The sequence below is a fragment of the Camelus dromedarius genome, chromosome 7 (assembly GCF_036321535.1).
Source record: "Camelus dromedarius isolate mCamDro1 chromosome 7, mCamDro1.pat, whole genome shotgun sequence".
NCBI classification, from domain to species: domain Eukaryota; kingdom Metazoa; phylum Chordata; class Mammalia; order Artiodactyla; family Camelidae; genus Camelus; species Camelus dromedarius.
In genome coordinates, this window is record NC_087442.1 from 16,459,494 (window position 1) to 16,472,345 (window position 12,852).

The window sequence follows — 12,852 nt, forward strand, 5'->3', positions numbered from 1 at the left end:
TAAGAGGCTAAAGCCAAAAAAGATCCCCCTATTTACAAAAATGATTTGTCCAACTGGCTACTTCTAAATCAGGGTCTCCCAACCTCAGCACTACTGACATTTTCAACGAGGCATTTCTTTGAACTGTGGAATGTTCAGCAGCATCCCTGGCCTCTACCCTGACAGTAGCCCTGCCCCACCCCACCCCCCAAGTAGTGACAATTAAAAATGTCTCCAGACATTGTCAAATGTCCCCTGGGAGTTAAAATCACCCCCATCTGGGAACCACTGTTCTAAACTGACCTGGTATGAGGTTTAAAATGGATTTTAAGCCTCCAGGTTTTTTTACCTTTCCTTCCATACTGAACAACTCAAGTCCTTAGAGAACCAAAAGGAAATCTGGGGGGTGCCAATTACGGATGGACTTAAGGGTGCTGAGACCAGTGGTGTACAGCACAATACTGAGATGCTTGCCATCTTAATGCCAGGACAAGAGGACCAGGGAAGGGCACTGAGCCAAACTGATCCTAAATGACCCATTAGATGAAGAAAGCTTTTCTGAAATACTAAAAATCTCAGGCCAAGATACAGAAACTGCATACAAACTTCAAAGTACCCTGAACACAATTCACATGAGATCTCATTTAATCCCTGTTAGTTATAAAAGATACAGTTATCATATCAGAGAGAAGCAAAACTTGAAAAGTTTAAGTAATTTATCCAAGGTCAGTCAGCTGATAGGTGGTAGAGAAGGGCTTGATACTCAGATCTGGATGGGGTGACAGTTATTAGAAATCAGTTAGTGTTTGTGTTTGGCCGAGGACTTTAACATGTTGATTATTTTAATCATAATGGTTGGGTTAATCATATTGTAAAATTGGGACAGAGGCTGTTTTTGTTTTTTTGTTTTGTTCTGTTTAAATTCCACATACAAGTGATATCATACTGTATTTGACTTTGTCTGACTTATTTCACCTATGTAATACCCTCAAGGTCCATCCTTGTTGTCACAAATGGCAAAGTTTCATTCTTTTTCTGGCAGAGTAGTATTCCATTATATGTATATGTGTATATATATATATATATACACACAGACACACACACCCCCTACATCTTTTGTGTACATTCATCCATTGATAGACACTTAGCTTGTTTACATATTTTAACTATTATAAATAATGTTAGCTTTTAATGTGAACATTTACCTGTGAATAAATGGTAGGATGTATGTGCACAATACACATAGTAAAAATTTCTACTTATTAGAACCCAATCCTTCTAGATTATTAAATTAGCCAGAATGGTTTACTCTAATTTTAAGAGAAAGGTGCAAATAGAGTAAAAAGCTACAGTTATGGACTCAAAGAAAAACCCCATGGTGGATCTTCAGTATAGATTCACACATAGGTAGCACCAAATGGAAACCCCTTCGCAAAATATTGAGATTGCTTTCCATAAATCACACCAGACAACAGCCCCAACACTATAAAAGCTTACCTATGTGATCAAAATATTCTTCAGACAACCGACTCAAAATCCATAAACATACAGTAATTACCATTTATTGATCACTTACAGTTATTTCTATAGCAATGCTGTAAGATGAGGACCACTATCCCCACTGATTGGGATAAGGACACTGTGGCCAAGAAAGGCTGAGTAACTTGTCCAAGGTCACACAGCTAGTTACTGAGGTTGGCTCTAGACCCCTCAGTCTTTCCCCTAAGTCATACCGACCCCTCATGCCCTCCCCCAACAGACTGCCATCTGGTTATATTCAGTGCAGTTTTTGCTCAAGTAGAACAGTAAACTCAGACATTTTTATCCACAAAGGCTGAAACAAAATCATGCTTTGTGCTCAGTTCAGAGAACTGCAGAATTCCAGGGCTGGCAGGGACACTAGGTCATGAAGTCCCCATCTCTTTTTCTGCAGATGAGCTAAACCAGGCTCAGTGAATTGAAAGGTCCAAAGTCACAGCATTAGTCGCTGCAGCTAACTAGAAAATTAAATTAAGTAAGTCCAAATCCCCATTCTTGAAAATACCCTATTCCTAAGTGTTCTCTTTTGCCCTCGAGGGCACATTCTTCCCTCCCAGAGGGCTGCTTTTCTGCTCTCACACCGCCAGTGGGGGCCTCCCAAATGTACCATCTTGCCTCCCTCCAGGGTGGGTGGGGGCCCAGTAGGAGTAGCCCCGCCGGGTTGCTGGGGTGCAGGTAGGGAGGAGACCTAGGAGGTCTATCTGGCAGACCACAGCTTTGCTAAGAACCTCTGTGGCAAAAAACTAAATCAACAGTTCCCAACTCCTTGCTTGATACTATTACTTTTATAATCTATGGTTCCCTTTAAATATAGTGTAACATAACAGGCTTATAATTCAAAACACATTTGTACAAAATGTAAAATACGTACTGTACAAGCCCATGAATATAAGAAGCAATGTTCCCTTCAGGCCTCCTATTGAAAGCAGACAATACTTCTTCAAACAATCTGACATTTTTCGTGTTTGCTTTCACCCTTTGCATTATCCACTCACTGCTGTTTCCCTATCGATCAACAGTTAAGTTTCGCCTGGGTCCTCTGGCGGGTATGTGAAGGCATGTTAAGCGCTTGTTTTCTTTCAGGACAGACATTCCCCGCTGTGCTTTTCCTGGATTTGGACTATTTTTATTATTTACTTTATGTTGTCATGGAGATGGGGAGATCACAGATGTTAGAAGTTGGAATCCAGGGCCACAGGAGACATTTATCATTATACTTTGTATGAAGTGCGCCCTTGTTCCCTGTTTCTGCAAAGCCTAGTGTTTATTTTATAAAGAAGTTACTAATGAGGACTCGAGCCCAATGAATAATATGAAACTCGCCTCCACCTCCATGGCACATATGCTTCACAACAGTGAGGGGTCTTATTGGAGAGCAAGGTGGGCCTCGTGGAAACATGGAGACGAGCAGCTATCTGTCAGTTCTCCCCCTTGTACGAAACAGAATGGTGCATCATAACAAGAGACCCATTCATCATTCTTTCCCAGACCCCCGAAGAAGAGAAATGTTCCCAACTTATTTCAATCACAATCTGCAAGGAAACAAAGAACCAGGGGGCTCACCAGGACACTGCCATATCACTGATGAATGTTTGCAGGATATCAGTGAACAAAGTGTGAGTCTGAACAAAATGAAACATGGTGGGCAATGCTTACAAGGTTACATGCTAAAGCCATACTGTTTAGCTACTACCCAGAGTAGGGGTTAAAAAAAAGAGCAACCTCTATTATTTTCAAGGTTCTGTATAACTCAAAGTACAACTGAATTGAAATAGAGATAAAAACAAGGACTCAAAAACTCACTGCAGGTATTTTTGGTTTGATTCCAAACATTTTGGCTTTTAAACAATTACCTTATAGAGTTCATTCTCCTAAGGGTCAATCGAAGTAACTGGTGGTTACTGTCGCTCTGTCCAAACCAGATGGAGGTCCTTAACAGTTCCCTTCTGAAAACAGGAAAGGTCACTGATGTCTAAAGAAAACAAAGCAAATAAACATCCAATAAAGACAAAAGCCTGCCCCCCTGCTACAATATTCCAGTGCTTCAAGAAATCTCTTAATTACCCTCTCCAACTTCTCTGGCTCCCTTTTCCCAGGGGACTTTGATGATGGTCCCATTTTTTTGGGCTCTTGCTACTTGACTTTTTGGATCCCCCAGGTTTTACCTGAGCACAGTTTTTGAGACTTTCCATGAATCTGCACCAGTTCCCTAGTCAGCCTCATAAGCTCCTCCTGCTCCCAAATCTGGTCTTCGGGACCCCAGCCCAACATTTACCTTGTAAACATATCTGAACATGTTTTTCATCCTTTCTGTCTTTCCTCTTTCTTTTTTCTTTCATTCTCACTCTTTCTCCACCTCTCCCTTTCCTTCTTGCTTGAAGCTCACATTTTCTCATTAAACAATCATTTTTCTTTTCCCAGTAGCCTTTGTAATTTGGTTTGAAAACTATCATTTATATAGCTACAACATTACAAAAAACAATGGTGGCAGAAAGAACACTGGACTAGTTTAAGGCTTTCATTCTCACATTTACTAGCTGTAGGGAATTGGGAAAGTACTTAATGTCCCAAATCCTGGGTTTCCTCATTTGAAAAATGAGAATAATATTCTATACTAAATAGATCTGTGAAGCTAGCATGGAAGAAAACCCCTGGTAGATTCTCACCAAAAGTGACTCATTCATTTAACTTAAAGATTCATTTGGCAAGTGTTATTCATCTAGGTATCACATCTAGGTAATGGCAATGATATTTTCAAAAAGTGAAAAAATCCAGACACAGTTTGTCAAGAACTACGAAGAGTTTGAGTTTTTACCCATCTTGCAAGCTAGCAAGCTAGCCTGGTGCATTTATGTGACTGCAGGCAGGAGACACAAGACTCGTGGGTCAGAGACAAAGGACTTTATCATTCCCAGCAGTAACAGTTGCCAATGTGTTTTGGCATTTTTCTTATGCCAGTTTCCTGAACGACAGTCTTCACAGGGCAACGTGAAGAAGGCCTGGGTTACTTTCCAGAAGAGGAAACTTGAGCTTATGGAACCTGGACCTGTTATAGAGGTCAGTAAAGCATGCCTGGTCTTTGCTCCAGGAGGTGATACCATCTCCATCTTCCAAAGCTGTTTTCTCTACAAATATTGTCTAGAAGAAAGTCAAGGTGCCTGCTTGTAAAACAATCAGAAATGCAAGAGACCCATGGAAAACTGTCTCCAAACAAGAGCAAATTGTTTTGTCAATCATTAGCATAATCCTAGTGACAGACAATTTAAAATTTGAATGTAAATTCAAGTCTTTTAGGTCCATCTGCATTATAACAGAATCTCTATTAAACAATGGAAGGCTAGCCTTCTAATTACAACATAAATCTGAGCAGTAATTTACTACAATTTAAAAACAGCTAAGGCCAGGATTCATGCATTCCTAGGTAGACAACAAGTCTTGCAGACCGTCTTTGGCCACTTATCTCAGCTCCCATCTGAAATACATGATTATATTAAACTTTCCTTCCTTTCCCATTAAGTAAACAAATAGAAATAAATAGATATAAATGTGTAATTTATAGCATAATATAGCGGTTAAGAACCCAGGTTCAGGAGTCAGCCTGCCTGGGTTCAAATCTCAGCTTAACCACCATAGAGTGACCTGGAGAGTTATTTAAATTCTCTGCTTTATTTCTGCTTCTGTAAAATGGAGATAATGATAGCGTTTTATTCATAAAATTGATGAATGGATAAAATGTTATAATCCATGTAAAGTGCTTAAAACAAACGTCAAACTTAAAATAAATGTTGGCTATTTTTAATAGCGACTATTTACACAATCCTTTGGATACAGTTTTCTTAATCAAGTGCCAGACCTTTAAAAATGGATTCAATCTCAACCCTAGGATTTCAGAATAAATTCACAGGCATTTATAATCCAACTGCTCTCCCTATTTTCAGCTCCTTACCACTAAGTTAAGTATGATCCTATGTAAAATAAGAAGAAAGAAATTGGTACCAAATAAAAGGTTCACCTTCTCTGAGCATTCCTGAAGTTAGTTTCAAGCTTTATTTCCATTCCCAAACAAATATTCTCTACTAAACTTTGCTCAGGTACCGAAGGGAGATGAAGAGAATTGCATTTATGGCTTCTTACCTGGAAATAATCTGAGCTAGTGCTTTTTCCTTTCTGTTTTAACTGTAGCCCAAACAAGTTATTTAATGACTGAACTGGTAAATTCCAAAATAGGAATCTATTTATGTTTTCTTAGTCTTTTTTTCCCCTTAAATTCTTGAATTCTCCAAAGGCAATCAGCACAAGAAATTCTGGGACTCAAAGAAAATGTTTTCCAAGCCACTAAACACATACTAGCCCTAGTTATAATTATCTGTGCCCTCTTGCCACTGGAGCTGGAAGGGCCTTTGCAATCATGGCTTCAGATCCTTTGCTTTGTGGACCAGGAACCGAGCCAGCTGAGGCAGGCGGATCCCCATCGATGAGGGGCAAAGTTGGTAGCTGGGTACCAGTGCTGTCTGATGCTCTGCCTCATCGCTTTCCTTCTGCCTCATCACGTTCTATCCCCTTACATGTCCTTCATTATCAGCATCAGAACAGGTAAATTTAGTTGGTACTGCGTGAAATGTGTTGAATGAGATGTGCTGAATGGAAATAAATTGTGTTTCATTTTAGTTGCTGGTGGTTTGTCTGTAGTTGTGAGCAAGGGAACAATGTGACTGATTTCCCAGTTGGGTTCTTCCAGCTTATTAAAACTACAGTGGTCCTCTGGGCGGTGACAGCATCTGGTTTGATACTGTAATGGCAGATACATGATATTATGCATTTCTCAAAACCTATAGAAAGTACAACACAAAGAGTGAAACTAATGTAAACTATAGACTTTAACTAATAACAGAGTATCAATATTGATTCATCAGTTCCAACAAATGTACCACACTAACACAACAAGTTAATACTCAGGGAACTGTAGGGGATAGAGAGGTATATGGGAACACTGTACTTTCTGCTCAGGTTTTCTGTAAACCTAAAACTGCTCTAAAAAATAAAACCTATTATACACATGTTAAAAAAACAACAACAAACTACAGTGGTTCAACCTTGTTATACTTGAGAGATAGTGTAGTAATGGAGTTTCTTTTCCAGCAAAAATAACCACAAATACTAGTGACTTCTTATGTCACCTGGCCTCTGTCTTTGATATGAAAAAGTAAATTCTAGAACTCATCAATCATGTTGTTTGTATCAAACTTGAACATGTACAATGTAAATACTGTTTCTTAATAAAATGGACAATTTGTATAGTACTACGCAATGTAGTTTTGAAAGAAGTGGTCATCTCATGCATAACTAGTGCACATCCACTCAACGTACAGTGAACACTTAAATTAACTTTGGTAATGGTTTGGATATGAACTGTTCCTTCTGAGTTTTTTCCCTGCCATTGTCCATACTGTCCATACAGCTAGCTTATATTTTTGCCAATTTATTTGATGGTTTGTTAAAAACTGATCTAAACACCTAAAAAATTCTTTGTGCACATGTCAAATGTTTTAAAAAGTAATGTATCTTTCTCATATTTGTCTGCCTGAACTTATAGTACAAAGGCAAGCAAAGCAGAGTCTTGTCCACTGGATCTATGAAGATTTTGAAAATCTTAGCCTTTGAATTAATTCCCCGAGAACACCAGGTAATAATTTTTGAATTCTGCACTATACTTTTGTCAGAAAATGGTAGTGGTAGAATTTTTATAGTAGCCAATTGCATCGTTAGTAACGGAACATTTAACAATGTTTTCCCTGATGGAACATTCCATTCTCTCTCCCAGAGCCCAACTTCTTTGAATGATGCTGCATGTGAATTTTCATTGTCAGATTTAATTTTAGTTCATGTTCAGTTTTCTAGGAATAGTAATCTCAAGGCTGTAAGATGTAAGATGTCAATAGCCTTCTTTTTATTCTCACTATATTCTGTTTCAAAATACCACTGTGACTTGGCAGGCATCATAGAACTACTTTGCAAATTTTTACTGCATGAAGTACATCCAGTAACTTTTAGCACCATAAAAGGTGAACCCCAATGACAAATAATAATTAGTGTTCTTCTTGTCTTTGCATGACTTTATGAGAGAGTTTGCCACGCATGGCCTTCATTTTCTGGAAGGGTGCTTCATTCTGGTCAGACTTGTCATTATTACCTTGATCTTTTTCTTGTTACAAATATTATTTCATCTTACTTTGGGGAAGATAAAAAGAAACATAAACTCGCAGATATATATACATACATATATATAATATTTGTTAATATGAAGATCACAAAGACAGAAAACTTAATTCATTAAAACTACAATAATATGATACTACCATAACGCAAGGCACTACAAGTCCACGTGTTACTGTACAAATGATTTCCACTCCAGGAGGAGAGCACGTGCTGAACACATGCACCCAAGCCTTGCCCAGCGTGGTCACTCCCCTGTTAATGGAGGGTACGCCCTCGCAATAATTTACCCCAGGGGACATGCACAGGCCTGAAATCAGGAACAGAGTGGAGCAGAGCTGCAAGCTCTGTTCAAAGGAACATCTATCCCTAAGACATTCAAATATACACACAGAGACACCAAGAGACATGCTATTTCCAGGTCTGAACTAAACCAAGCTCACTCAGCAGTACAAGTCACTGTAGCAGTGGTCTCTAATATGCCAAAATCTGGTGCATGTCAAATTAGAGTGTGTGTTTATTATCATAGTTTCTTTTTTAGAAAAGCTGAAGTGTATATGTTTTTAAAAGAAGGTAGAGTTCCAGACTTACGGAACCTTTGCAAGCAGACATGTGCTTGCTCCATGGATAACGTATGACAGTGCAGGAAAGAAACTGAGACAGACAATCAGGAAAATGAAGCCTCCTCCCCTCATCAGACAAACGTGAAACCACAGCTGGTGTCAGCATGCAGGGATGCGGAGGAAAAAATGGTCTGAAAGGAGGCACAGCCTGGGTAGAGCAAGATCTTCTCTATAGAATGTTCTCTGAGTGAGAATCAGACAGAGGCTAGAAGAGGAGGGACCGAAAGGACCAGAAAGGCCCTGCCAGAGGAGGAGCGAGTCGTCCAGGAGATGTGGGAAGAAGCTGGCTAGCCATCTCTGGGGTCTTGTGGCACCACGTCATCGGGCCGGAACTTCTTCCTCTCCTCCAAACCAGCCCTCGGCAGTTCAGCACACCCCTTCTCTATGCTGTTTGCGGTCATCTAAGATCCTTCCATCTCCACTTCTTTTTTTTTTTTTTTTTTTTTTAACTTCATTAGCTTGGGTGTATGCCTTTTCCAAACTAGTGTTCTGTGGATCATCATTCCATAGCAAAAAATCATTTTTCCACCAGGGATTATTATTAAGTTAAACTAAATTAAATGAGTTTCTTTACTGCAGAACATCAAGCCTTTGCTTCTGCTAACGTTTCTTGGGAATTTCCAAGGGAGGCTATAACCTATCATGTTTCCCATGCTCATTCAATTAAAAAGCGAATTATTTAGAGGATCTGTAAATATCTCCCGAAACTCATGTTCTACCAAACACGATCTGAGAAACACTGCATCTCCTGGAGGCCTCTGCTCGCAGTCATGTCGACAGCCTGTCATTCACTGTCCTCTCCACAACTAGGGGAATTGGATATTGGGGAGCCAATCACAGTGTCAACTAAACCCCTTTAAAGGAAACTGTTGGTTAAGGGTTATTTTCCAGGTGAGAAGGAACGGGACCTAGGTTAGGCAAGTTTTCGACTGGAATGGAAATTAACTATTCAGTGTAGGCTCTAGGCAGGCATTAAATAAACCTACCCAAGAGGTGTGTCTGCAGGGTACTTGGGGAATGAGGACTGAACAGTGGGAGAGAGGAAAATGAACACAAATGTCACTTACTTCCTGGTGCTGACTTGCTTAGAAGTAACTTTGGGAAATATCCAGAACATCATGTGTCAATGTAAAAGATAGGTTTAAAATTCCTTTTACATTTTGTACCCCTTTGGGTATAAACCTGAGTGCCTTACGTATGATAGACTCTCAATAAAGTCTTGAATAATTTGCATAAATGAGGGAGGGAGAATGATCTTAGGCCAAATTAGAAACATGAAGTTTATTTTTAGGTACGTTTTCTGGTGTCTCAAGTTTCAATCCTTTTTTTCTCTTCTTTCCCTCTATTATGAAAACTTTGCATTAAGGCAGGCGTCTTCAAAGGTAGGTTGTTATCTCAAAACAAGTCAAATCTTAACTGAAAGAACAACTCTCTGACTCTGTCAGGAAGTGTCTCTGAGCATCCGAGTTTCCCCAGATCCCTGCGATATCACCGCAAAAGAGAAAGCCCACTCTTAATCGAGTCCTAAGGAGATATAAAACCAACATAATAAAATGAAAACCCATCACCTTTTGTTTCTACTTTCATTCCAGAATATCCTCCAGGTGTTGTGCCAGGTGGGATGCTTTCCAGGGGAGACAGCCCCTGTGCCCGGGGCAGGAATGTGGCTGCTTTGTGGGCGACTACAGCACATGCCAGGGACAGAAAGCAATGCATGTATCCAATTGAAACCACAGGGGGGAATTCTGGTGGTCAGGACGTAATTACCCAGCAATCTGAGCATTCATCTTCCCTGTCCCATCTCCCCAACCAATCCATAATCAAAGCAGAGCATTATGGCTGTGCCAAGACAGATTCCAGACTAAATACTTTCATTTAAAAAGAAGATATTGTTGGCTAGACCTCCAAGTGATACAGATGAGAGAGGTGTCTGATGAAGCAAAGGGTTTGGGGGCAAATGGTAAGAGATTTGTGCTTGTTGCTTGATTTTAAAGTATGCAGAAAAGGAATACTTCAGGCATTATTTCAAGGATTAAAAAGAGAAAAGGACAACCAGATTGGAGTCTTGCCTCAAGCCTCCCTTGGAACTTCCTTTTGTCCCCTCTTTCCCTCTCTCCTGTCCTCTCTCTCCTCTCTGCTCCCTCCCTCCCTCCCTCCCTCCCTCTCTCCTCCCCTCACTTCTTTCTCCTTTCTTTCATTGGCACTTACATACCAGGAACTCTGTTAATGCTAGAGAGATAAATAGGAGACTGCTTCTGCTTTGAATATATCCAATAACCCCTTTTCTCTACTCTTCCACTGACTTTACCTGAACATTTACCTCCATTTACCTTTATCTAATTTTCCTATGCTTTACATAACAACCTATATTGGTTATAGTTCTCCAGAGAAAAAGAACCAATAGAAGATATATATAGATATCTAGTTAGCTAGCTATATATATACACACACACATACATAGGTATGTGTATATACAGTTGACACTTGAACAAGGACAGGGTTGGGGTGCCAACCCTCTGCACAAGCAAAAATGCATGTATAGCAGTGCTCCTGGTGGTCTCTTGGATCAGTCTCTTGCTTTAACAGTGCTTGGATGGAACAGACCCAGGGATACCCCTTCCTCCAGCCTCCAACCTCCCTCCAAACCTTTTCCTAGTTGCACCTTTGGACCCAGCCATTCTGCTACCCTTGGCCTCTGGGACCAGCCAACACCATTTTTTGAACTTAGCTCCTTATTACTGATCAACCATGAGCTCCCAGATTCATCAGAATTATTCCACCGTGGTCGTGGCTGCTGTCAACTGCCTGGTCAACATGCATCTGTGGGTCTTCTGCACTCACCTCCCTCTGGGCTTCTGGTTTGACTGCAAGGATGTGGCTCTGGAGGGTGTGAGCCACTCTTTTCATGAATTGGTGAGAAGAATCTCAAGGGCGCCGAGCAGTGAGGCAGCTGTGCCCTCTTCCAGACGTGCAGAAGCCACTCAAGATGAGTGGAGTAAAACTCTAGATGCTATGGAAGTCGCCATTCTCGTGGAGAAGAACCTGAACCAGGCCATTTTGGATCTGCGTGCCCTGAGTTCTGTCTGTGCAGACCCCCACCTCTGTGACTTTCTAGTTGAAGGCCACTTCCTAGATGAGAAGGTGAAACTCATCAAGAAGATGGGTGACCACCTGACTCACCTCTGCAGGCTGGCTGGTCCCCAGGCTGGGCTGGGCAAATAGCTCTTGCAAAGGCTCACCCTCAAGCATGACTAGGAGCCTCTGGAGCCCGGTGGTCTTTGAGGAGACCCTGTGGTATCAGGGCTTCTGCCTGAAGCCTCTCTCTGCAGCCACTGGGCAGCTTTTTAACCTGTGGGCCTCCTACACTCACCTCCCTCTGGGTGTCTGGTTTGACTGCAAGGATGTGGCTCTGGAAGGTGTGAGCCACTTTTTCCATGAATTGGTGAGAAGAACCTGTGGGCCTCCTACACTCACAAGGCCAGGGTTGGGGTGCCAACCCTCTGCACAAGCGAAAATGCATGTATGGCAGTGCTCTTGGTGGGCTCTTTTAACCACCCTGGAGCCCTCTCCCAAGTCTTGGACCAAATGGAAACAATAAAGATTTTTGCAGAAAAAAATGCATGTATAACTTACAGTCAGTCCTCCATACACAAGGTTCCTCTGTACCCACAGTTCTGCATCCACAGATTCAACCAACTCAGTCATGTAGTGCTGTAGTATTTACTGTTGAAGAATATCTACATATATATGGACAGAGTTTAAACCTGTGATGTTCAAGGGCATATATATATATATATATATGACAGAGACAAAGGTTTTTAGGAATTGACTCATATGATTATGGTTGCTGGTAGGTCAAAATCTGCAGAACAGGCTGGCAGGCTGGAGATCCAGAGAAGAGCTGATGTTACAGTTCAAGTCCAAAGTCAGTCTGGAGGTAGGAATCCCTGCCAGGGAGAGGTCAGTGTTTTTTCTCTTAAACCTTCAACTGATTGAATGAGCCCACCCACACACTATAGAGGGTAATCTGCTTTACTCAAAGTCTACTGATTTAAATGTTAATCATATCTGAAAAAAAGCCTTCACAGTGACATTTAGATTGTGTTTGACCACATGTCTGGGTACTATGACCTAACCTAGTTGACATAAAATTAACCATCACACAGCTCTCACACCACCGTTGCCAGAATCCTTCCTAGATTCTTTCTTCTTGGGAGTCATCTCTGTACTTTATCTCACCTTGTTTTCCTGTCCAACTTCCTCTACCTTCACAGGGACACTGAGGCAACAACGATAATGGCTAACATCTACTGAGCTCTTACTATTTGCTAGACACTGAGCCAAGCTTTGCATGAATATCTTATTTAATTCTCACAATCATTCTAAGGAGTAAGCACAATTATTATTATCTTCCCTCATCCAGAGAGGTTAGGCACCTTACCCAAGGTCCTTCATCTGGTGCTTAGTAGGGCAGGGACTCAAGGCCAGTCAACCCGAC

General features: G+C 41.0%; 1 protein-coding gene across 1 annotated transcript; it reads left to right on the plus strand.

Annotated features, from left to right (window-relative positions):
• The first annotated feature begins 11,102 nt into the window (after window positions 1-11,102).
• LOC105085406 (ferritin light chain-like) lies at window positions 11,103-11,576 on the plus strand. The gene has a single exon (XM_064487800.1). It carries the CDS (start codon window positions 11,103-11,105, stop codon window positions 11,574-11,576), a length of 474 nt encoding a protein of 157 aa, XP_064343870.1.
• The last annotated feature ends 1,276 nt before the right edge of the window (window positions 11,577-12,852 follow it).